The 24,890-nt window shown below is 51.1% G+C and overlaps 7 protein-coding genes across 7 annotated transcripts; 5 read left to right on the top strand and 2 right to left on the bottom strand.

Moving 5' to 3' along the window:
* Positions 1–1,646: 1,646 nt before the first annotated feature.
* Z520_04057 (uncharacterized protein) lies at positions 1,647–2,987 on the top strand (the record flags this gene model as incomplete). Its single annotated transcript, XM_016774567.1, has 2 exons — positions 1,647–2,027; positions 2,082–2,987. The coding sequence occupies 2 exons, from the start codon at positions 1,647–1,649 to the stop codon at positions 2,985–2,987; spliced, it is 1,287 nt and encodes a 428-aa protein (XP_016634494.1).
* A 644-nt stretch (positions 2,988–3,631) lies between these two features.
* Z520_04056 (uncharacterized protein) lies at positions 3,632–4,903 on the top strand (the record flags this gene model as incomplete). Its single annotated transcript, XM_016774566.1, has 2 exons — positions 3,632–3,925; positions 4,019–4,903. The coding sequence occupies 2 exons, from the start codon at positions 3,632–3,634 to the stop codon at positions 4,901–4,903; spliced, it is 1,179 nt and encodes a 392-aa protein (XP_016634493.1).
* A 698-nt stretch (positions 4,904–5,601) lies between these two features.
* On the bottom strand, positions 5,602–7,984 carry Z520_04055 (uncharacterized protein; the record flags this gene model as incomplete). The annotated part of the gene is made up of 2 exons (XM_016774565.1): positions 5,602–6,919; positions 7,026–7,984. 2 exons carry the CDS (start codon positions 7,982–7,984, stop codon positions 5,602–5,604), a joined length of 2,277 nt encoding a protein of 758 aa, XP_016634492.1.
* Positions 7,985–9,880: 1,896 nt separating this feature from the next.
* Z520_04054 (uncharacterized protein) lies at positions 9,881–11,701 on the bottom strand (the record flags this gene model as incomplete). The annotated part of the gene is made up of 7 exons (XM_016774564.1): positions 9,881–10,117; positions 10,196–10,436; positions 10,508–10,903; positions 10,958–11,017; positions 11,068–11,201; positions 11,253–11,429; positions 11,510–11,701. 7 exons carry the CDS (start codon positions 11,699–11,701, stop codon positions 9,881–9,883), a joined length of 1,437 nt encoding a protein of 478 aa, XP_016634491.1.
* A 4,289-nt stretch (positions 11,702–15,990) lies between these two features.
* Z520_04053 (uncharacterized protein) lies at positions 15,991–18,774 on the top strand (the record flags this gene model as incomplete). Its single annotated transcript, XM_016774563.1, has 2 exons — positions 15,991–16,539; positions 16,612–18,774. The coding sequence occupies 2 exons, from the start codon at positions 15,991–15,993 to the stop codon at positions 18,772–18,774; spliced, it is 2,712 nt and encodes a 903-aa protein (XP_016634490.1).
* Positions 18,775–19,418: 644 nt separating this feature from the next.
* On the top strand, positions 19,419–21,475 carry Z520_04052 (uncharacterized protein; the record flags this gene model as incomplete). The annotated part of the gene is made up of 2 exons (XM_016774562.1): positions 19,419–19,924; positions 19,981–21,475. 2 exons carry the CDS (start codon positions 19,419–19,421, stop codon positions 21,473–21,475), a joined length of 2,001 nt encoding a protein of 666 aa, XP_016634489.1.
* A 1,850-nt stretch (positions 21,476–23,325) lies between these two features.
* Positions 23,326–24,882, top strand: Z520_04051 (uncharacterized protein; the record flags this gene model as incomplete). Its single annotated transcript, XM_016774561.1, has 7 exons — positions 23,326–23,452; positions 23,516–23,535; positions 23,586–23,622; positions 23,674–23,741; positions 23,799–24,193; positions 24,254–24,321; positions 24,464–24,882. The coding sequence occupies 7 exons, from the start codon at positions 23,326–23,328 to the stop codon at positions 24,880–24,882; spliced, it is 1,134 nt and encodes a 377-aa protein (XP_016634488.1).
* Between the last annotated feature and the right edge of the window lie 8 nt (positions 24,883–24,890).

The raw sequence follows: 24,890 nt of genomic DNA, 5'->3' as shown, positions 1-24,890 counted from the left end.
GGGCATGGTTCACGAGCGAGGCTGGGATTTTGAGGGTCAATTTGCCGCAGCGCCAGTCAGTGACATTCAAGTTTTGAAATTGGGCGAGTGGAGTAAGTGACGTCTAGGTTCCGAAGACCGATAGAGCCTCACCAGGCACCAAATGACCAAGACGAGGCTGAGTAACGTCTATGACGACTGCCCACGAGTACTCGGTGATATGAAGGAAATGCGGGAAAAATGCGGGTTGATTTGATTTACGGCCCTTAGGAGGCAACGGCGACGAATATGAGGTACTCGGTACAGAACCGGTAGCTCTGAGGCTGAGGCTTATGGCGATGGCAGGGTGAGCGAATATGTACTGGGTCTCTCGCACCGAACACGAGGATTTTGTCCGTTGCGCCATCTCGGATTACTACAGAATAATGGGATGGTTTTCTTGTCACTCACGAGTGGCACCGCGAAGTCGCCGACCGCGAAAGATTCGATCCCGGTATTTGTATAGCCGCGGTGGCCCCTGTTCGGTTGGCTCTGGCTTTCCCACCGTCGTCATATCCCGAAAGATTGTCGAGTCGTGTGAGAGGCTGCAAGCAGCAAGGTACGGAGGGTACGGAGGGCACGGAGGGTCTGGAGGAGGAATAGACCGAAACGTGCAAGCGCCTTCTTCGTGGCCCAACTTGTTGTAGGAAGTCCTTATTCCCTCTCTCTTTCATTCCCCCGCTCTTTCTCTGTTCTCTTTCTTTCCATGCAGTGTCACACACGCCTTGGCACTCGAGTGCCGTCCTTTGTTGGTCGTTTTCGGAAGCTCTCTAAACGATGATGGGGATTGTTCCGAAAAGCTTAGTGCCCCTGCTGGAAGGATTGAGTGGATGAGATGAGAGGTCGATCGCGGAGCTCAAGGGAAAAGTCAAGTCGTCAAGTGAAAAGCCAAGTGTGGCTGTGTCAGTTAGTGCACGATGCTGAGTGATGTGATGGGTTGAAGGCCGGTTGCGGGTGGAGAGCAACCTGCGGGCACCTTCTTGTCCTTCGCTTCACAAACGTATCGCAACTTCTTCGCTCACCACGCACCCACTGGCACACTGGGACCTTATTCGAATTCACCTCGGAGACAGAAGGCAACCCAAAGGCAGTCTCTTATCCCTCTGCTTGTCACCCCCTCCCCGCCACATCTCCCGAACAGCAAAATCTCTCGTCCGCAGCGCCTCGCCTACGCCAAGTTCACTGGGCGGGTACAATCAGACGGAAACAAGAAAGCATCAGAGCTTCCTGCGTCGCTTTCGGTCCTCATCCTGCCTGGGGAGTAGGGCAAGCTTTATCTGCTTTGTCTATCCAGCTATAGCACTCTTCTCAATTGGGTTTCCGTCTCTGCTCAGCGCCGTCTTGGTGGTAGATATTCCTGCCCCCCCAAGATATCGAATGGGTACGTGCATGTGCTATATTACACCAGTTCCCTTCCTGCCGCAGCACATACCTCTTTATGTCTGGTACATCCCCTGTTACTTTGATCGCATTCATTTTCCTGCACCAGGAAGCCCAGTAGAGTATTGGCTGACTTGAATCTGGCGCCTGCTATGGTGTCGTTGCGGAAGCCATCTCTAGCTGCGACCAAACTCCGCAAACATTTCTCCAATACCGCACACCCTTCCCTCGACAATATTCATAATATCATGCCTGAAGAGGGCGGCGTCAATGGCCGCGCAGACCCAACTGAACGAACCGGTCTCCTGTCGCGAATGACCACCACCGACTCCGGGACACCATATCACAAGCATGAGAATGTCTGGATCAAATACCCCTTCTTAGTGCTACACTTGACTTGGGAGATTCTCAAGACCAACTACGTCAATGTCTTCTTGGTGTTTGTGCCTGTGGGCATCCTGGCGGGCGTGTTGAACTGGCCCCCTGCGCTTCAGTTCATTTTCAATTTTATTGCCATTATCCCCCTGGCATCTCTCCTCGCTTTTGCTACGGAAGAGCTCGCTGTTCCCTTGGGCCAGACAATCGGAGGACTTCTGAACGCGACATTCGGAAATGCGGTCGAGCTGATCGTAAGCATACACGGCCACATCCAAGCTTGAACCAGGTGCTAATGCTGGAAACAGGTGAGCATCATTGCTCTCCAAAAGAACGAGATCCGCATTGTCCAAGCGAGCATGCTGGGCAGTATCTTGTCCAACATCCTCCTCGTTTTGGGATGCTGCTTTTTCGTCGGCGGCCTCAAATACCCCGAACAGAGCTTCAACTCAACCGTGGCATCGACCATGTCGTCGCTCATGACGGTGGCCACCTCATCACTGATCATTCCTGCCACCTTGTACGCTGTCATGTCCAACAACAAGGCGCAAGAAGATAACATCATGATTCTGTCGCGCGGAACATCGATTATTCTCCTGCTTATCTACGTTGCGTACCTGTACTTCCAGCTCAAATCCCATGCCAACCTTTTTGACGACGCTGAAGCGCAAGGGCAAGACCAAGAGGAAGCTCAGCTTTTGGGGCCTTGGGCTGCCGGCGTCGTCTTGGTGGTTATTACCCTCCTGGTCGCCGTCTGCGCCGAGTACCTCGTCGGCAGCATTGACGCCATTGTGGAAGAAGCGCACATTAGCAAAACCTTTATCGGTCTGATCTTGATCCCCATTGTCGGAAACGCCGCTGAGCACGTCACGGCCGTGATAGTTGCGTGGAAGAACAAGATGGACTTGGCCATTGGGGTTGCCATTGGATCTAGTCTACAGATCGCCATCTTTGTCACTCCTTTCCTGGTCGTCTTGGGCTGGATCATGGACAGACCCATGACGTTGCACTTCGAGACCTTTGAGACGGTGAGCTTCTTTTTGGCCTCATTGGTCGTGGTGCTCCTGATTCAGGACGGAAAGTCCAACTACCTCGAAGGCTTGCTCTGCTTGGGCATGTATGCCATCATTGCGTTGGCGTTTTACGTCCTGCCAGACGATGCGGGTTCCGGCTTGAATTTGGGGAAGCTTTTTGGCGGCAGCGGTGGTGCATGAGAATATCCGACAACAAGAACCCAAAGGTCCGGAATCCTGAAGAGGAAGATATTCCAAAGCATCCTGCTCCATTTCTTTTCTGTCCTGTATTTTCATTTGTGGGAAATTTTCAAAGAAGCTATCTCTGAGGTGGACAGCGCAACGGCAGAAGGACGACGAGGGACAGTCGTTGAATTTCGGGTTTCTTGGGGTTTGCCGCAACAAAGATTCAACCTGAATAGCAGGGATTCATCACATGGCGTTGGATGGAATGAGAACAAATCATGTTCCTGTTGACTTCGAGGTTCTCGATACCCAGGTTTGCAACAAAATGTACTCGGTTCGGCTTTGCGGAGTTTCTGTGTATAAGGATTACTTTGACAACACCACAGATCACAATAGAGATCATCAAAATATCGCGGTTTGTGCATACCTAGGCAATCTCTTCGTCGAGACTCCCAATGCGCGACAAATCGCGGTCCAGAAAACTTGAACTTATACTGGATTTCTTTGAAGCGGCAACGTTCGCTGTCCAGAAAAGGAAACTGCTCTTGGCTGCGGATTGAGCATTGAGCTCGCATCTCCGCTTTCGAGCCACGGACCAGAACTGCCTCTCCAAAACTTTGAATCATCATTCCATACGCAATTCTCGAGCATCAGTAATAATGGCGCCTCGATTATCCCTCTTTACAGCCCGCTCAGTGCCATTCAGGACGAAGCCTACGATTCCACAGAAAAGATTTGCTCCTGCTCCTTCCAGCCTGTTGCAACAGCGCGCAGCTAGCGATAATGCAGCGTCGTCCAAGGACGACCAGTCTCCCAAAAAGACGCCTCTTCACCCCCAAGCAAAGGGGCCTACTGAGGACCAGTTGCCTCATGTGACAGAGGAAGCAGTTGCAATTGACAAGTCGATGGGGAACACGCCTCCGGATGTGGAACAGGGAACGCCGGTGCAGGAGGTAGGTGTCGATGCCCAATGTACTTGCGACGCACTTGAGTTGCAGTCTAGAATAATGATAACTGACATGTGGTTGTGATGGTCATCCGTACAGATCTTCAAGCGCGATAAAGATGCCCAAGACAAAGCACCCCAAGTCTTCAAACAAGATCTGAAGCAGGATTCTTCTACCAGCAGCAACAATAAGCCACCTTCAGGAACACGGTCTTTTTCGACCGCTGCCAGGAGGAATGCCTCGGAGGTAGAAGCAGTACCAAACTCGGGGGAATCATGGTTAGATCACTTGGTTCAGTTTCAAGATACAAGAGTCGTCGGCCTGGAATACCCGGATGCGGGCTTCGGGCACAAGTTTGGGTTGCCGGATCTGAAGCCGCTGGGCAAAGCGGTGAACTTCAAGAGAAGATATGATCCTGTTGTGGAGCAGGTAACACGAAGTCTGATGAGAGATGGCAAATTGAGTCGTGCGCAAAAGGTGAGGATTGTTGTCATTGTCCCCAGCCCACAGTGTGCTAAAAAGAAGTGTTGCACACAGAATATGCAGTTCATCCTCGACGCTTTGCGGACCTCATCTGCACCTCCTACGAACAAAGACCTCATTAGTCCTTTGCCCATGCAATCCCTTCCTCTGTCACCCGTCGTCTATCTCACCGCCATAATCGATTCCGTCGCACCTCTGGTCAAGATCCGCCAACAAAGAGGTCTACTGGGTGGTGGGGCCTCCATGCCCATTCCCGTTCCCTTGCGCCTTCGTCAACGCAGAAGGACAGCCATTCAATGGATATTGACTGCTGCGGATGGTAGAAGAGAAGATAAACTGGCGGAACGGGTCGCGAAGGAGCTATTGGGGGTTGCCGAGGGGAGGAGCTCTGCGTGGGAGAAGCGAGCAAGGATTCACAAGATGGCAATCAGTGCAAGGGCCAATGTGAAGATTGCGGCCAACGGGAGGAGGACCAGGACCAAGAGTATTAGAGGGAAGTGATTTCTCCCTAGTCTCGAGTCTCCGATGAAGCCACACAAATGAGCAAAACTTTAAACATGAAGCAGCTTAAATCTGGTTCATGATATGCGAAACTGTCCCACCGGAAGGGGGTTGGTTTAACTCGACCGGTTCGGTTTTAACTACGAATGTCTTATAAGTTGGGCCCAGGGAGGGAGTCGTTGTTTTTGTCGTCGTCAGAGGAGGAGTGTTCGAATCGAGGGCATCGAGAGTCCTTGCCTTCTAAACCTGTGTATTGGTTTGACCTGGACAGACCCCGGATATGGCTTTTTTCCGTCGTTCGAAGTATGGGAATTCGAAGTCGAAGTCCCAGTTGCCCCTGCTAACCCCGGGTTGTCAGTTTGCACCTGGACACACACGAGCTGGACTGAATTCGGAGGAGTAATTAGTCGGTCGGTTCCCGATTTCGGAAAATTTTCGTCCCCTAGGTCGAAGGGTAGGGAAGGGGGAAGGGGGTTTCTCCGTGTGACAGGATTGTAAAAGGACAGGAACATGATATGTGTGGAAATTGCGTGCAAGTCTGGGGTGGGTTTTAGTATGGAACCGCACCTGGGTGCCTGGTGGTGGTGGTGGTCATGGGCTGGCCCAAGGCCCGTACTGCTGTCAGATCTCCGGCCCAACTTACCAGCATGTAAAAAGCCGGTAGAACCAGGCTCCCGTCAGCTTAGCGCTTCGCTGGATTAATGTATTTCGAGTCCCAGCGTCTTCTTCACCCAGAGCCACCTCTCCAGACCGACGGCCGCTTTTTGCTTTGCAGAGATATGAGCGGCATGGCCCATGTCTTTGACGATTCTCAAGAACGTCGCGTTCTTTGTCCCTTCGTCCTGCGGGCCTCCTCCATGACCAGCATACTGCAACGCCGCGGCCATCTTGCAGCTGTGCGAGTAGCTCACAAAGTCATCCTTGTCCCCGGCCGTGATGAGGACTGGCGGATATTTGACGCCGGGAGTCACCTTGTCGAGCGGCGACCACTTGTAGATAAAGTCAAAGTCGATGGGGCTGTGTGCGTCGCCAATGTCCTGGACGCCGCGGTCACTTTTTGCCAGTTTTTGGCGGCGTAGCACGTCCAAGACACCGGCGTTGAGGATCACGGCGTCGAACAGATCTGGGGACTGGACCATGGCCGTCGCGCAGTTCAAGCCGCCCATACTTTCGCCCATGAGGATGATGGTGCGACTCCCGAATTGGGAGCGCAGGTGCTGAGCCGCCGACTTGATGTCGTCGAACAGGTTCTGCCGTTTGTGGCCGCACGCAGCTTGATACCATGTGGCCCCATACTCGCCGCCGCCGCGGACGTTGGCGATGGCGAGCACACCCTTGAAGGATTGTAGGAAGGCAACAAAGTCGGCGCGGAAGTGAGGGATGACGGAAATCCCGAACCCGCCGTACAGGTATAACAGGACGGGCTGTTCCGGTTGGATGGACTCCGGGTTGGCCGAGGTCAGGAACATGGGTATTCTGGTGCCGTCGAGGGAGGTGTAGAAGATCTGCTTGGTTGACAGCTGCGAAGCTGCTTCCGCCCCGCTGGTGAGGGAGTTCTTGTTGCTCTGCGTGAATAGCTCGACGGGCCGGAAGGGAGATATCTCCGGTCCATCCCCCCGTGCTCCCCCTCGAGCATGCCAGACGCGAGGTGGATAGCAAAAGGACGACTCGACCAGGAATATCGTCTCGCTCGACGGGTCGTACGACGCGTCCAGGATGGTCCACAAGGGCACATGGACGTCGTCCAGTGTTTTCAGATGTTGGCCGGCGGACGAGAAGATCTGGACCTGGTCTCGGACGTCGATTGAGCGCACGACCAGGATGTTGCCGCTAGAGAGCATTCGCGCCAGTCGGAGAGTCTGTTGGCTGTGGGGAGCGATGACTTCCTCCACCGCTCCAGTTTGCGGGTGGTACACCATCACTTTGCCGTTGTCTGCATTGGTCCAGAAAACATGTCCGTTGTTGCCAGCATTCCGAGTCTCCGAAGAGGATTTCTCGGGGAAAGTTCCAACGTATCTGGAAATGAGGGTTAGCGAGTCAGCGAGGCATTTAGGCAGCACATTTTGCGAAGATGTTTCGTGTGCTGGATTTCAAACGAGCGAGAAAAGGGGGAAGGACTTACTCCCACTCTGCATCGGACTGCCCTGATACCACACCGTCGAATTTCAATCCGAGCCCCCCTCTCCCCTGATGACCATTCTCTGCAGCGTCGTTGTCAGATGATTCCCCTTCTACCACAGCTGACAGCACCTGACAACCCCTGCCCCTGTCATAGATCTCTAGAAAGACAGACCTGTCGTTCTGAGAGACCACAGCCTTGAAATTGTAGCCTGGATGCTCAGAATCTTTGTAGATGACCTCATCTTCTTCCTGTGGACGACCAATCTCATGGAAGCGAAGTTGAGCTGAACCAAATCCTCCTTTCCCTGCGATCTTCCCGTCCTGTCCACCTCCGTTGGGGAAATATGGATAGAAGAATCCCCGATCCCCGAGCCACGGTATCACCGTCGAGGGTTTACTCGTGAGCCTGGTGCCGCGAATTTCGTCGCTCAGAATCTGGCCGCTCTCAACGTCCTTGACGCGGATGATGCCCCAATCGGACCCTGAATCGCTGGTCGTGAACGCCCAGTACTTGCCGCTGCGACTCGGCGATGAGGCCGTCAGCACGGCCTTTTGCTCGCTTTCGTCGTGGAATATAGCCGGCTCGTTATCGCCACTGATGTTGGACTTGGGGACTTGGTAAGACACAGCAAACTCCTTCCCTCGACCCTGCACTCTAAAGACATAGCTCTCCCCTATGACCTGTGGCACACTTGCCATAGCTGTCAGCCCGGTCATGGCCGACAGTCTCGTGGCCAACTGTTGTTTGGCCCTGCCCTGGCTGCCCCCCTCGTGGTAATCGTCAAGGTACTCTGCAAAAGCGGCGTTCTGGGCTTCGATGAAAGCCGCCGTCTCTGGGCTGCTGGTGTCTTCAAGCCAGTCGTAGGGGTTTGGGATGTGGACGACGCCACTTTCGGCGCTGGCGTAGTCGTCGGTGGCCTGGGAGCGGCGAGCAAGGGGAACGCTTTCCTTTCTTCCCATTGCTTGAACGGGGGGCGGGTGGGTGTTGTTTAAAATCTTCGTATGACACGGAAGACGCACGCTCTATAGCAACCAGCGGACGTTGAGGCTACTAGAGGTAGTCGTAAGTTTCAATCAATAGTTCCAATTGGTCTGAGTCCAGGGGTTTGTTGTTTCAAGACATGAAATGTAAAACTCAGACGGTTGATTTTCAAACCCTTCTCTTTTTCGACCAGGTGCTTTCTTTTCCACCTGTGACAAAATCAATTCGTTGTCCTTTGACTTTATACAACCAACAAACCAGAAGGCCTGGGCGCATTTTATTCAGCAATGCTCTATCAACCCACCAGCATCGACGCGGTGGACCGTTTGCTGTCGTGACTTGCCATATCACAGCTCTCTTTCCTCCGAGCAAAGTCGGTGGTGAAATTTACTTCCGTAATCATATTCGCTCAACGGCAACGGTGCTCTCAGACCACGCTTTCGGCCCGAGACGGAGTGCAAGAGACCTTCTGCAGGCCTAGCCTGTGGCTCGTGACTCGTAACCCGTGGCCGGTCTCCTGTACACGCACGCGATAGGATCCTTGTGATATGGATGTAACAGCCCACGCGGGGGAGAGCGTGGCATTAGCCACCGAGTGGTGGACGGACGGGCGGTTGGTTGGATGGATGTACATACAGGTGGCAAGTCGACCATTCGATTCCGGATTTGAGGATGTTCAGCCTCGTCCATCCATCTCGAGAGCAGAGAAGCATTGCCGGGTCTTGGCTGCCGGCGGACTCCCTGACTTCGGGCGGGCGAACGAATGCTATTCGTTAACAATGGTTGGTACTAAGCTCTACCCAGGCTCACTAATTACCGTGGGCTGTGGCTAGCGTGGCTGCGATCCGTATCCCGCTGGCACGGTGACCGGTGCCGGTACCGGAACCGGACGTGATTCCTCGCTTCCTTGATTTGTAGCTGTTCGGTCGCCTTTTACGAGTGGGATCGCATTTCTGTTCCGTAAGTCACGGGGAGGTTGGGGGACTCGGCATGGAACTGGACAGGACAGGAATGGATAGCCGAGGCAGCGTGGGATAATAACGCAGAGAACAAAGGCGCGCTTCGTCTTTGGGCGGAGGATTTGGCTGTAATACTCAAGGGAGGAGACATATACAAGACGGCGCACTTCGTTGAGGGGGTCGGCATCGATTTGCTTTCCGGAGTTGGACATTATAGGATCACGGAAGAATTCTGTATGCTTACACTCTCCACCGAGAGAGCGAACAGCTCTCGCCGATCTGAAGGTATGGAGGTGCCAAGAGTTAGGAGGCCTACATACCTGAGTACCTGGGTACTCACGAGACAAGTGCAGGATGGGCAGGAGTGCCACAGGCATAATATATGCAGAGTAAGATGTATGTTCGATCTATCTAGGTCATGGACAGAATATCTGTACTCGTTATTCTGTCTGGCAGAACCTCATACGAGTCCAGTGAGAACAACACCCCAAAAATCATCTTGCACATTCAGAGGTGGCTAGAAAATTTAGTGGATGTATTTCTGTCTGCTTTTCTTTTTCTTTACCACCCCCCTACTGATGGCCACGCAAGGAAATCCCTCTTCCCTCGGTTCATCTGGTCTTTGTCCCATGTGCATTGAAACGAAGCTACCGACAGGAGACACCCTAGCACATATATTGAAACACGGGATTGACTTTGTCGGTCATGTCTGCGAATGCGATGCTGGGGTCTGTGATTAGCTCGGGGTGCTCTTCTCTCAATGGAGCTTTCTTCTTGTTGCATCGGAGATAGTGGAGCCTGTCTCTCCCAGAAGGGACATGATGGGTCAGCAAAATGGAATGAAACATCTGCGTTCGAGAACGGGGAAGCGATAGTGTCACTGTGTCCGTTGCCCAACACCCATGGTGCCGGAACTCACCAAAGCAGAGCAAACACCCCCTGACTCGCGCAAAGCAAACTCAGCGTCGTGATCTGCCCTGTCGGATACCCGCGCGTAGCTTCATCGCCCTTGTAAGCCCACGGCCCGGAGAAGCCGCCTAGATTCGCGAGCACGAAGATCGTCGCATTGGTGACCGTCTTCTTCGTATGGCCGGCTATGTTGGAGGAGAGGAGGGCGAATTGCTGTACGAGAGCCCCGTAAAGGGTGGTCGACTAATAGTAAAGGAGAGTAGTCAGATAAAACGCCCACACTGTACTGTGTCTTTCTAGAGTCCAGGGCGGAAAACTCACAATGTACAGCCCGGCCAGAAGTGCCCCCTTGTTTGAGCGGTCACTCTTCCAAAGGAGAATGTTGCCCGCCATGCTGGGCAGGAGATAGAGCATCGCGATCAAGATCCGTCTTCGCGGGAAAAGAGCCCCAAACACCCCTGATGATATCATGCAAACAATGGCCACTGCGCTTGCAGGCATGGTGAGAATGAGAGCTCTCGAGTTTGAATATCCGAAAGACGACACCAGAAAGCCGCCGAAGCTGGAAGGAGAGAAAGGACGTCAGCAGACGAGGGCATTACAAAAAGATGCAGGTGGCATCTAATCACTTACCTTCCAATCGCGTTATTGACAAAGGCGAACGTGAAGGCGTAGATCCCGTAAATGTACAATTGAGGGTCCATAAAAGCCTCTTTGACTTGCTTCCATTTGAATTTGCGGGTCTGAATCCCCGTGTTGTTCTGGACAAGTCTGCGCACTGCGATCTCCTTCTCTCTGGCTGTCAGGAACCATGCTTTCATAGGCGTGGCTGGGAAGACGAGTGTCGTAAAGACCCCATAGCCCATCGTCACGGAGCCAAGGATCACGTAGATCCATTTCCAGGGGTTGTTGGCATAGGCACCACCAAGCCGCACTGCGCCAAAATCGATACCTTGTCCCGCCAAGGAGCCGATTGCTGTGCCTGAAATGTAAATCCCAGCGCGGAGCGGTTGCTCTTTGTTCTTCCACCTGGAATGAAATACTTAGTTGAGTGTGTGCTGATATAGATGAGAAATACCATACCACATGGAGGTAATGATAATAGACAGTGGCTGGGTTGCCACGGCGAAGCCGGTAAAGAATCTGTCAGTTCGTCAGACGCTATCCAAAGCAATGTCTCAAGAGTCTCGAACCGAAGAGCTGTGATTCCCGCAAAGTCGGTACAAACGATGACCAGGATTGCTGTCAGGCCGATGTATGCTATTAGCGCTCCAAAAAACCTGCCCACTGGAAGATACTGCGCAACAAGGAGGAGCGGATATTGACCCTGTACGTTGTCGTCAGCTTTTGCACAATTCTCAGCCTGAGACGATCTCACAGCCACTGCGCCCAGTGTTGCGATGCTTGCAGAAAGTTGGTATTTCGACGTTTCGATCACCGGCTCGCCCCCAACCAACTTCAAAACAAACAATTTGAGATCTTTGACCAAGCCAAATAAAGCAGCAAAGCCATAGGCTTGCGTGTCTGCATACGAGACGATGGAGCCAACAAAGAGCTGCCACCAAGCCGCGAGTCAGCCAATGTGGACCCAGGATAATGGTATGATAGTGGTGCTTCAGAAGTGCCTCATCTCACCAATGACAGTATAACAGCGTCGATCTTCCTCACGACCTTTTTCTCTTCTGCCTCCGTCCATGTAATGGTTTCGCTCTCGGTGGCAAATCTCAAGGCATCGTCGACATCTCGAGTGCGTGGCTTGACGTCGACGTTCTCAGCCACGTCGACTGAAGCGTGCTCAACCGTATCAGCCTCCGCTTTGGTAGCCATGGCGTTGATTGAAGACTCAGTGGTCTGGATTTGCCCTTGACAACGACAGGGCGTATGAGAGAAGGAGGACACTGCTCGCAAATGAGTGAAAAGTTGCAGCGGAAGCCTTTTTATCTGTCAATACCACTGGAGACGATATGCACCCTTTTAGAAGCTGAACCTGAGCGGCTCATATGAGCCGAAGCAGCGCTGCAGGGGCGATGGATTAGTATTCGTCGCGAATCAGCTTCAACGAACGGGAGCCCAAACAATCGTCTGGTTCATTCCCTCCCTCCACAGACCGCCGAACGGGGCCCCGCATTTCATCTCTCAAGAGGCGCCGGGGGCATGTGATAGACATCTGCTGGAGAGGGTGGTCTCTCAGAAGCACCAAGGCGTCAAGCATGTGTACGTTTGGCCAGTTCCTCAATGGCAACACCAGGCCGACGTTTTCTTTCTTGGGAAAGTGATCTTGAGAGAAACCTGAGTGAATGCCGTGGCAAACAGTTTCCGGCCACCGCTGACCGGAGCAGTTTTCGTGATTGAATTGAGCCAAGTAACCCCGAGTACAGCAAACCTGAAGCGTTGTCCAGCCTGGGCAAAGAACTACGTGTGGCGACCTGGTGGGGGATGTCTCAGGAGAGCGAACAGAGCGCGAATTCAAACTCGGCGCGACCTCGGTTAGATGCCAAGTGAAATCTTTCACCGCCTGTTTTGTATGAGGAATAATTTACCTAGTCATGAATAGGAATCAATTCGATTTAATTACTATTCTAACCTCGTTACCGTTAATTTGAATAAACTGACCTCGCTATCGATCCTTATATAGATAATCTTAGTGTTGCTAGTTATGGAAAACGTCGCTACTAGCGATTTCTCCTCCTCCTCCTCCTATTGGCGCGTAGGCCTAGGCTATCCTTCTTATCTTCGTGTTTATCTTGAGCGCTTCGTTAACGGATTGTCTATTAATTGGCGGGCTATTCCTGAATCTAGCGAGCGATTTGAGTCTCTTATAGACGCCTAAAGGCGCCTTACTACCTTTACTATTATCGAAGGCTTTAGTCTTATCCGTTTAGGCGGCGGTAACCGTAAGGTTCTAGACTCTAGTTTTCGTTATATTTATTATAGCGAAAGGACTTTAAATACTCGTAATCTAGAGAATTCGGTAGTTAAGAATAAGGAAGGTTAAATCGTAACTAGGAGGAAGAGAGACGCTATAATAGTCTACTAAATAGACTATCCTTAGAGTATTAAGGTTAGCTTTAAATCGATTAAACGAGGAGACGATAAAAAGATCTAGATCTTAATAGTTAGTATACTAATTTATAAAGGTTATAAATTAACTAATAACCTACTTAGTATCTATCCTAGTCTAATAGCTAATCTTAAGGAATTCTAACGTATTCGTAAGAAGACGTTATTACACTATATCGCTATAATCGCCTATTCTATCTCTCGCCGTATCCTTAAATCTAAGGAATTTAGTATCTAATTATCTTATAAATAGTACTATAATCTTATTAGGAAGATAAAGATTAATTAGGAGGATCCGTAGACGATTACTAGCCTTCTCGCGGCTCTTAAGGAATAGTATTTTATCTATCGAACGCGCGTTAAAGAGACTATTAATTCTATAGGAAAGGTTATTAGTAAGAAGCTAATTTAGATCTAGTTTACTTACGGCCGTTTAATAAAGGTTATAAGGCGATTTATCGCTAACTTTATCGTTATTATCGATAGGACTTTTAATATAAACGATCGGCGTCTACTACTATTAATCGCGGTAGAAGTATTAAATTTAGGTAGGATATTCCCGGTAGCCTTTTCCTAGTATCTAGGCGAGAATAAAGAGTCCTACCTATTCTTTTGGGAATACCTGAAGATCTACTATTTTAATAGGCTAGGAGAGGCTAAAATAGTACCGATAAAGGTAGTGTTAGGCGATCAAAATGGAGGTCTAATAGCGTCGATTCCTAAGGCCTTTCTAGGCGCCTAATAGTAAATCTATAACTAGTACATCTATAAGAGTATCTATAAGCGATTACGCGATAAAGATATCGGTATAAAAAAGGACGATTTTGACGATATTAAAGATAATACTAGCTATACTATTCCTAGCCTAAGAAGGCTAATCTAGTAGTACCTTAAAGCGCCGACTTTCTAGGATCTTAAAGATAGGCGAAATACTTTAATTAACGTAGTTAGATCGGCGATATTCTAGCGATATATCGAGGCTAAATAGTAGCTAAAAGAGTATAAAGTGATCTTTATATATACCTCGAAATATACTAACCTAGACTATAACGTAAGCTAGCGCGAAGAGTCCTATTATAACGTTATAAGAGAGATTATAAACGCTTAATTAAGCCTTAAAGATTCTATAAAAAGACTAGGAATAAAGATACTATTAGTTATTAAAGATATCGAGGTAGACGAAGCGTAGTTAATAAGGCACTATCTACGGATCGCGTAGACCGATATCTTTATCTCGCTCCGTATAAAAGTTAATAATCTAGCGATCTAATTACTAGAGAAAGAGTGGTAGATTTTGAAGACGATGATACTTAAAGGTTAGTAACTTAATAATCGCTATAAGTGCCCAATCCTACTACGATTTGGCATCGTCTATCGCTATTATCTAGCCTAGATATTCCTTAACAATATCGCCATTCCGAAGACTCTTCTATATCCGCGGTAGTAGCTCTTAGGACCTCTAATAACTAAGCCTAATTAGAAGCTATTCTATCCTCTTTAAGAGCCTTAAGAATAGCGATAGCTAGCTCGAGATCCTATAGTAGAGATATTAACTCTTCGACACTAGCTAAATATAGAGGAACGAGATCGATTCGATACTTAGTTAGAATAAGGCGAGAGATAGATCACGTAGATTATATAGAATCTCGTTCGAATCGGCTACTAACGGCGCGAGATATAGAGCCTACCTATCGGCTAACTAGATTCTAATCCTCGCTCGCTATTTATTAAGCGATCTACTTACGGACGCGCTAACGCTAGAGGCCTAATCGCTAACGAGATCCTAGACCGTCAGGAACGGTAATAAGCGTAGTCATAGGCACAATTATAGGCGCGATTATAACGGCCTTAGTTAGCGTTTATATCAACGTTTCGTCTAGAGTCTAATCCGATAACTTAAGAGCCTTAGGATAGCACTTAGACTCCGATTCCTATACAAAATACTAGCGAAAAAGAACTAGAAGATATACTAGAGACCCCACGGTTATCGAAGTTAACTACGGAGCTCGCGGACCTATAAAGGTTAATAATATCTAAACTACTAGTCGTTGATAGATCGCCTAAAAGGTCTAGTAGCCTAATGCCTTAAGATACTCCTCCTTCCTACTAACTACCTCTACGGACGCCTAATAGACCTAGGCTACGGCGTAAGTCTTCGCCTAAGGTGTCTCCTAAGCTAAGAGATCTACCAACGTCAACGGCGCCGCCTACGCTTAGTAGAGGTAAGAGAGTCCGCAAGCGGACGGCGAAGATGATTAAGATCGAGATAGGGTAATAGCGAGGTCGCGAAACTGACTTATAGCGACAGCGAGGTTAAGATTCTCTGTAGAAACTAGAGTTATTTTATCTTATATAATTACAGTGGGGTTTACTAATAGTTAGTTTTTAACCGAGGTCGCGCCGAGTTTGAATTCGCGCTCTGTTCGCTCTCCTGAGACATCCCCACCTGGTGACGCTGAGTAGGAAATTGCCCGCATAGGAATGTGGGGAAGCTGGAAGAAGAATACATAGTGCATAGTGCATGAGAGTTGCCGCTTCTCCTGCTTTTCTCCCCTTCCGACCCGACGCTGCACATCACTTATCATGTCCATCGAACGTTCCGGCCGAGGGGGAGTTTGACGGCTGTGTGGCGCTCGATCGGCGAGGTTTCTCAATGATCCGGCGAGCCGGGTCACCAGCCTAGGGAGACACATTCGACTTCCTCTGCAAGACGCCGTGATATGCACGTCCGGCGACCGAGGCTGCATAAGGGCGAGACGCTAATTCCCCAGTGGCCAGCCCCGGGCGCGGGTGGTCGGTACCGCTTTAGCTTCATCTGTCCGCGGTGTCTCGCCCGCCAAACCCCAGAGAAATCTGGGACGGTTGGATATCTTGTCCCCGTGGGCACACAGTCTGCGCTGTCGAGATTTTGCGGCTAAAATTTCGGACACGGACCATCCAAGCTGGAAGGCACCAAGGAACCCACGGAATGAAAGCAATTAATACTTGCTCATGGCTTCTGTCGCGGGAAAGGGTTGGCTCAAAATACTGTGACAAGTATAGTACGTGGCCGGACAATGACAACCCTTCGAAAGTCTCTGCCTTTGAACAACGGTTGGAGATACAAAGCTCTATCTTCCTCGACATCTCCACAATCTAACTCATGGCAACCGAGCAGACCGCTTCCGACAGAGATTCACCTGGATTTGCTGGCTAATGGAGCCATCCAGGACCCCTTTAATGGGAAGAACGAGGAAGCTGTGCAATGGGTTGGAGAGCAGACCTGGCTGTATGAGTTATACTTTGAAGTACCTCAAGATGCAGTCGGGGCACCATACCGCCGTGCAGCCCTCGTATTTGAAGGGCTCGATACCTTCGCCACCGTTAAGCTCAACGGCCGAGACATCCTCAAGTCCGACAATATGTTCGTGTCTCACAGAGTCGAGCTCTCGGAAGACATGCTTGTAAAGGAGAATGGCAGTTTCACTGTGCAGTGTCTGCAAATCATCTTCGAGAATGCAGAACGCGTGGGGGACGAGGAAGTCCTCAAATATCCGGGTCATGACTGGTTCACCTTCAACGCCGGTACGGCACGTTTGGCAACGAGGAAAGCGCAGTATCACTATGTGAGGGCTACCTAGCTTGGTTCCATCCTGCTTCTACGACCTGGGTTCTTTGGCTGACAGAAGGGACTGCAGGGTTGGGATTGGGGCCCGAAACTGATGAGCTGTGGACCTTGGAAGCCAATATACCTGGATCTCTATTCATCGCGGATATCAGACATGTCAATTCACACAAATCTCGGCTCCGATCTACAGTCTGCGGAGCTACAAGTTGTGGTTATAGTTGACGGCCCTGCTAATCACGCCAAAGTCGAACTCAGCCGCGAGGGTTTAGTCCAACAATCTCAGACTGTCAATGTCGAGCAACACATCGCAAGAGCGGTTTTTCATGTACAGAATCCTGATCTCTGGTGGCATTTCACTCTGGGAGAAGCAAATCTGTACGAAGCAAGTGTCTCTTTGTACCAGGCTCAGGATTCTGAACCGAGAATCCTGGACGAGATGAGCAAATTCTTTGGAATTCGGAAAGTGGAATTGGTCCAGCGTCCGCTGCACAACCAGGAAGGCAGCACTTTCTTTTTCAAGATCAACAACGTCCCGATCTTTGCTGCTGGCTCTTGCTGGATTCCGGCCGACTCCTTCCTGACCCGCATCTTTCCCCAGAGATACAGGGATTGGGTCAAGCTGGCTCGTGATTCCAATCAAGTTATGATTCGCGTTTGGGGTGGCGGCGTGTACGAGCACGAATCATTTTATGATGCTTGTGACCAGATGGGCGTCCTTGTCTGGCAAGATTTTATGTTTGCTTGTGGCAACTTTCCAGCACATGCGCGAATGAGAAATCGTGTCGCAGTGGAAGCGGAGCAGAACGTCCGCCGATTGAGACATCATCCCTGTATTGTACTATGGTGTGGAAACAACGAGGATTATATCATCCCAGTGCTCAGGCAACTCCAATACGATCCGAGCGAAAAGGACCCTGGGAAGATTCTCGAATCAGCCTTTCCCGCACGGTATTTCTACGAGCATATGCTGCCGGCAATATGCGAGGACCTGAGTCCTGCGACCCGGTACTGGCCTGGATCTCCATTCGGAGGCTCCATGGCCAATTCTCAGCAGGTCGGTGATATACACCAGTGGCACGTCTGGCATTTGGAAATGTTCCCATACCAAGACTTCCCCAGACTTGCTGGCAGGTTCGTCAGTGAGTTTGGCATGCAAGCATTGCCCGGACTCGACACTGTCAAAGAGTTCTTCCCTCCAGGATACCGCGTGTCTGAGGATGGCGACGTATCAGAGGATGAGTATTTGAAGTGGCACAACAAAATGGACGATGGAAGCGATAGGATGGCTCAGTACGGGAATGCTAACATCAAGTTCGAGACGGCATCCCTCCCGGCGTACATCTACGCGACCCAGCTGATCCAGTCCGAGGCGCTTTCTGCGGCTTATCGATCCTGGCGACGGCTCTGGCAGGGCTCTGGCAAAGAGTATTGTGGCGGAGCTCTTGTCTGGCAACTCAATGACTGCTGGCCGGTGACATCCTGGGCCATTGCGGATTACTTTCTTCGTCCCAAGATGGCATACTGGGCAGTCAAGCGTGAATGTGCTGGCATAACCGCCGGAATGGCAAGAGTCAAGCAAGATAACAGTGTAGATGCTTTGGAGGTATGGGCCGTCAACATGACGCTGATGGACATCAAGGTTGATGTTCACGTTGACGGATGGAGCGTCGTGACAGGCAAGTCCGTCTTCCACCATCTGATGCTCAAAGCTTTCACTCTGAAGATGAATCAAAGTACAGAGCTCGGAAAGTTGGACTTGAGTGCTGTTATCCCTGTGCGCTCCAATCTTTCCGACAAGTTCTTGGGTTTCGAAGACACGGTCTTTGCAGTTCGGCTGGTTGAGCCACTGTCAGGTGGGAGAGCATCCTCTCTCAATGCTACGAAGCGTGGAATCTCTTCGAAGATACTGGCCCACCACATCAATTTTCACGAACCGCTGAAGGAGGTACCTTTCCAGACGAGGGCCAGGAATCTTGCATTGAGGATTGTAAGACACGGGGCTGACATTGTGGTGGAGGCAACAGCCAATCTGCCCATCAAAGGCCTCCTAGTGCAAGTCGCGGATGATCCAGACGCGAAATGGGAGGACAACGGCATTGATCTGGTCCCTGGGAGGCTTGCTAGCTTGAGGCTCATGGGCAAAGGACTTGAAGTTGGTCAGGAAGATCGCCTTAGGGCTCGATGGATGGGAGGAGAGTGGAGCGGACAGGACGATGTCAGGCCGTCGCTGTAGTGTTGGACCAGGTGTGAGGGTATGACCATCCCAAAGATGTCGATTGTTCAGTTAGGATTGATGCCGCGGTGTGGGCAGGTGGCGGTAAGCTGACTTGGGGCATAAAATACCTAGACCTAGGTACATATACCGCTGTTCTGGTGTTTAAGGTAATCAGGACAATAGGTTATCGGGCAGCTGAGAAGGCGCGTTAGGCTTGTGAGTTAGTGAGTTTCAGGCTCTTGCTTAACTAACGAGACCGTATTATCCCTGCTTCTTAGGTACCTAGGTAGTAGGTTATTTGATGGTACCTAGGCATGCGTTAGGTGTGCCCTCGAGCCTGACGGCTTAACTAACCACTTGCGGCTGAGTCCTACAATCGCTCGCCACTTTCTCTCGTTACTAAACTCGAAAAGCGCCTTACAAAGCATCTCCGTGCCACTCTCTTCACCTAGATCGCTTGAATAGAGGCAGATGAAGCTCTGCAACAGCCCTTCGAGTTCCAAATCGCTGCAGTGCCCACGATGGCGACGGCTGCACCGCTTCCACACAAGCCGCTACTGGGCTCTGCGCCTGTAGCATGCTCTGCGTGTAGGCGGTTGAAGGTGAAAAGCCGCAACAATGAACGATGCCTAGACCATCTGTAGCTGACTCGACATCTGCAGATGCGCTGCATAGGAGCCGAAAATCCGCCATGCGTCCGATGCTCTAAGACCGGTCGAAATTGCGTCGTCCATGCCTCTCGGAGGGGACAACATCAATCTGCCAACTCTCTGCGCAAGTGGCAGCCACCAGTCTCATCATCTCCTTCGGACGCTTTACACCAACAGGACAGCCAGAATACGACTGATGCTGCCACCAGCTCGGTCCGACGCTCGCCTCCAGTCCATACAGCAACGCCTCCGGCATTTGCCCTTCAAAGCCCCTCCTATAAAGGCGGACGTGTGTCTCCTGCTAGCACTTCACAGCCGGACCAAAATGTTTCGCCCAGCTTGCCATCTGTGTACTCCTTGTCCCCCTTGGCTGCGCTTGACTCGGTTGCACTCCAGCAACCGTTGCCAGAGTCCTGGTCACAGCCTGCATCGGATGGCATCGCAGTTGTTCCCTCGGCATCGTCCAGAAGAAACCCGAAAGACGTACCCGACACCGTCTTAGTTGAGCTTATCGAATTGTAAGCATCAGCCAGCTTTGCGAGGGAGAAGCACTGATCAACCCATCTGATGGCAGTTTTCGGGAGAAGATCTCGTACTTTGTGCCTGTTATTGATGATGCAGACCTCAAAGACCCGCTGTATGTGGTGAAGCATAGGCGGCCACTCGCTTATTGTGCAAGTTTCGTGGCATCACAATTTATCCCTGGAAGTGCCAGTGTTCGCGAACAACTCACCTGGCCCATCTCAGACTTCATAAGGGCAACGAGCGGGCCTTTGGCAAAGAATGAAAGCATTGTGTGGACGCAACTACAGGCCTTTGCGATCCTGTATGCATACCGCCCAGCCGCAGACGTGTTCCATCTCGCAAGCGCTCCTCAGTCTGGGTTCCTTGATCACTGGGTCTTGAAGTATTCCATCGAAGCATTTGCGCTGCGAGCCGGCCTTCACCGCTCTATCGACAGTCTCAAAGTGCTGCTACAGCAGAACCCGCCAGATATATCAAAGTCGCCAGCCTTTCAGAGATACGTCTACTGGCTTTGGCTTGTGACCATGTCTCATCATTTCTCTTTGATGACACGCACGCCTCCGACTATTCGAGAAGATAGCACCATCAGTTCAGCGGTTGACTTGCTGAGAGATGTGCCCAAGCCAACACGTGTGACTCGCATCCTCGCCGAGGTCGATCTTTACATGCTGTGGCAACAAGCAGGCCGAAGTGCTCCAGGCCTTGCAGAATGGTGGTGTAAGCCGTCCGGCACCATGAACATGGAGGAAGTGGTGGCAGTTCTGGAAGACATGGAGGGAGCCCTTGAAGTCTGGGGTCAACGATGGGGTCTCCGTGGGGAATCCAATATGACCATTTCAAATGTGGATGTTTCCAGGAATGGAGCTGTGGATTTCCACTTTCAGAGTACTCGCTTCTGCATCAGCACTTTCGGCACCAGGTACATGCTTGAAAAGGCACGGTCAGCTCTTGACGCACACACTGCATCTCGCCAGGCCCTGGCTCCAGTTGCCAGAGAATTTGTGGTGAAATCTGTTGAAGCGGCTCATGCTTGTTCTCGATGTCTCATGGATACACCACCTCTTAGACGAGAGAATATTCGATATATGGCCGACTTTGGGTATGCTCTGATAGCATTCTGCTGTCTCTACATCATACAAGCTTGCGAACTATTCAGCTCCACTCTTCCCAACCCGACAAAGTACCTAGATTCCGTTGAAGAAGTGGCAACGTTTATGGGAGAAATGGCTGTTGCGAACAACACCGCTCCTCGGTTCTATGGCAACTCAATATTGCAGCAGCTCAAAAGGATCCCTAAGAACACGGGGAATTCCGGCTTCGACAGCCAATTATGGACAGAACAGCATGAGGGAGCTCCAACGAGTCGTGCAACTGTCTCCCAAAGCCCGGTTGCGCTGATCTCAGAAGGGTACCAAGTTCGGATGGCAACCTTTGACGAGTTACCCGAAGCCGATGGACCAGAAGGTTTTGCACGGCCCAGCCCACAACTTTCTACGAGTAGTTTCCCCATATTCGACCCTAGCTGGGGGGCCCTTCTAAGATAAAGTGTAAGGGACAGAAGGCCTCGACAGCCAGTCCTGTGGCAAGTTGGAGGACTCACATTTTACTACCTAAAATCACTGCAATGACGCAGAACTTTTGGAGGTCCAGAGCCGTGAATGGTGACCCTGGGCATTCATGCATTCCCCCGGTCTAGAGCAAGGCCATCCCTTTGTCTCGCAGCTGACCAGGCTCCCAGCTCCCAAGCTCACCAATCAGAACCATTTCTCAATGGACGTGAATCTGTCCCGGCCAAGATGTCCGAGGGAAGGGACATGAGCGCCCACTAACAGCAGAACTGCCAAACTGTTGTAATCGCAAGATTGGAGAAAGACCACGCAGTCCCAGCTTTCCAAGGGAACGCAGCACAAGAATTGACATGGCACCCTCTCGACTTCTGACTGGCTGGATCAACCAAACCTTTGTGGCTGCCCCTCATGCACTTACGAGTGAGGCAGATCTTCCCACATCATACAGGCATGGAAAGACCCTGTAGCAGCAGGAAGACAGCAGCCCACTTGTCACTGACCATCCGAGCCCAGCTTACCTTGGCTGCAACCTGGCTTCAACTTCTTCCCTCTTCACTGGGATACCGTCAGTGCGGCACCCCAGAAGGCTGCTGTGTCGCCTACACACGATCAGATCGACTTGCAAACTCGCATTCTAGCTGCCAGTAAGAGTGTAGCTGGACCTGGTTGCACAGCTGATCGCCGGAGCCTCGTTCCTTTCACGGATCGTGCCCCTCAAGCCCTTTCAATAGTGAACGCTGCCAACCTGGTGAATGGTGGTGGATGCAAGGGTTGAAAACTCCAGTCCTTCTAACCTGGCTGACGCAGCCAATCCTAGACGCCTCACGACTCTCCAGAATTTCGCGATCTAAGGCTAGGCTCTAATTTCCACTTCGCCTGAAAGCCGACCTCGGAACACGCATCCCGCATTCGCTGGACTCTCCCCTCGCACCTCTATTCCTCGTCACTCAACAAGCGCAATGATCTCATGGAAGGTGGAACTTGTGCTTCTAGTCATCTCTCTTCTATGGTGGCCTTCCTATTCTCACACCGGGCATCCGACGCTTGAGACAGTTCTCCATTGTCAGAGTGCCGATGACACCTCATGCCGAAGCTTCTCTACTATCCCTTAGCTTCGACTTTGACAGCGACCAATTTCTCGACCCTTATACTTGGCAGCTGGATGCGCCACTTTATGGTGGGCCTAGCCAGTCGCTCGCCGGGATCACGGAGCGCCCTTCCGTACCGCTGCGCGACGACGGGTTGGGCCAGAAGCAAAACTCCCAGCAAAGTCTAACAAGAATAAACAGCTGCACTTATGTGCGAGTAAGATGGAATATCATGTTCTACTGGGGCCGTCTCGGCCTTCTCTAGCCAGATCTATACGATTGAGGGAGCTTCTCATGGCCCACCGGAGGGACGAAAACGCCGCATTCCCGAGTTGACAGGTCGCGCACTCCACTCCTCCCACACTCTTGAGATGAGCCCCGAGAGCAAACAGTTTTGAACTCTGAATCGATCCCTTGCAAGCCAGGTGTGCGAACCTTCTTTTAAAGTGGCCATTGGCTGGAGACATCTGCAGTACTTCGCTAGCCCGCAACTGACAGCTTGGACTTATACCATTCTGGTGCGAGCTTGTTCTACAGACCTGGCCACGGATACAGGTGGCAAGGGATGCCATTCGGACCCATGAAAATATTACGCAAGCCATGGTAATGGGGATGTGGTGCACGGGAAGTTGCGAGTGTGTTCTATATATCGGGCGTTTGACACGCTTGGGATGTTCGGATAGGTCTACACCTTTTTCTGAGGTTACCTTTGCACGGCGACTTGCAGCCATTTCAAAGATGTTGGAATCAAAGGATGCCGTCCTCGTGGCTACAAGCCTTGTGCTTGCCGTTTCAACAGTCGTCTCAGTATCAATCGAGTTGGAAAGGCAATTGGCGACCGTTGGACGGTTGACTGCGAGCAAATGTGAGTAGCTCACAGAAAAGGGGCCGGCTGATCGGATCATCGACGATGACTGACCTCTCGCAGGGTGTTTGCTACTGAGTGCGGTACGATGAACCCTTCTTACAGTTTCAAGCCGTCACTCATCTCGTCGCAGTTCTTCGGCCTGCTCATGACATCGCTTGTCTGTGCAGGTAAGAGACAAATTGAATTTCTACTTTTATGGTGATTGATATGTATTTCAGCCGCGGCCAAAGGACTGGGAGCATCCATTACTGCGATCGAATTCCTCCGCAGAGAGACGCTACAGAAGGTGAGCCCTCCTTTCCCATCTGTGTCCGTCTTGTCACGGCTGCTGACACGAGAATAGCTCATCATTGCGACCTTTCCCCCTTATTTCTTGTGTAACATGTTCGTCAAGCATGCATGGTTGACGTTCTACTACGGCCTTGCACAGACCCGAGCCCAAAGATACTTCATCCACCTCATGCAGTTCTCTGCAGTAGCTTTTGGCCTTAGTTCTGTTTTGGTTGTATTGCTGCAATGCGTACCATTGAACTATGCGTGGCGCCGATACCACGAACCGACCAATGGACACGAGAACGGGAAGTGTGTCGACTTATTGGACTACTTCTATTTCAATGCCAGTTTCATGATTGCCAACGATGTGGTCATGTACCTGATACCGATGGTATTTTTGTGGAAGGTTCAAACACTCCGTGAACACCGTTTCAGCCTATATGCGTTGTTTGGAATCTGTTTCGTGTATGTGGCCACTCCCCTGGTTCAGTTGATGGACATGGCTAACCTTCTTCTTTCAATCAGCGTCATCTTGGCCAGTGTCTTCCGACTCGTTGCCGTCTATAAGATGGATACCTCGCCCAATCTCTCAGGTATACCCCCCCTCCTCCTCGTCGTCGTTGTCGCCCCCTCCGCCCAATCCGTCGCCGACCTCCCTTCTTGGGAAACCCCTTCATCTCATAAGTGGTCCATATCATCGGCATCTAGCTAACAGATACGTCCAATTTCAAACAGAAAACTACGCCCTGGTCTTCATCTGGGCCAGCGTAGAGAACCACATCGGCATCTGCGCCGCCTGTGCGGGTGCACTTAAGGCGAGGCTGTGTTTGACCTACCGAAAGGTCAGGACCCTCTCTGTCGACCTGCGCAACAAGTCGTGGCGTGCATCAAAGGCAGCACCCGGGTCCGGGTCGCCTTCGGCGGGCACACGAACATCCACTCTTTCCCGAAGCCAGATCACAGAAGACCGAACTCTCTACGAGCGGACTGGCAGTCTACCGTCGTTGCATGTGGACGTGCCATTGGTGTTCGACAAGGAGCCCATCGGCATGGTTACGGAACTGGTCCAGTTCCAACAGCCCAAGTCGATCCACATTCCGGCCTCACATTCGCGAGCGACATCGGAAGACAGTCAGAGTTCTACACTTGAGTGATTCCGGTA

This window comes from Fonsecaea multimorphosa, assembly GCF_000836435.1.
Source record: "Fonsecaea multimorphosa CBS 102226 unplaced genomic scaffold supercont1.6, whole genome shotgun sequence".
Taxonomy (NCBI): domain Eukaryota; kingdom Fungi; phylum Ascomycota; class Eurotiomycetes; order Chaetothyriales; family Herpotrichiellaceae; genus Fonsecaea; species Fonsecaea multimorphosa.
This window is presented reverse-complemented; position numbering and strand designations above follow the sequence as displayed.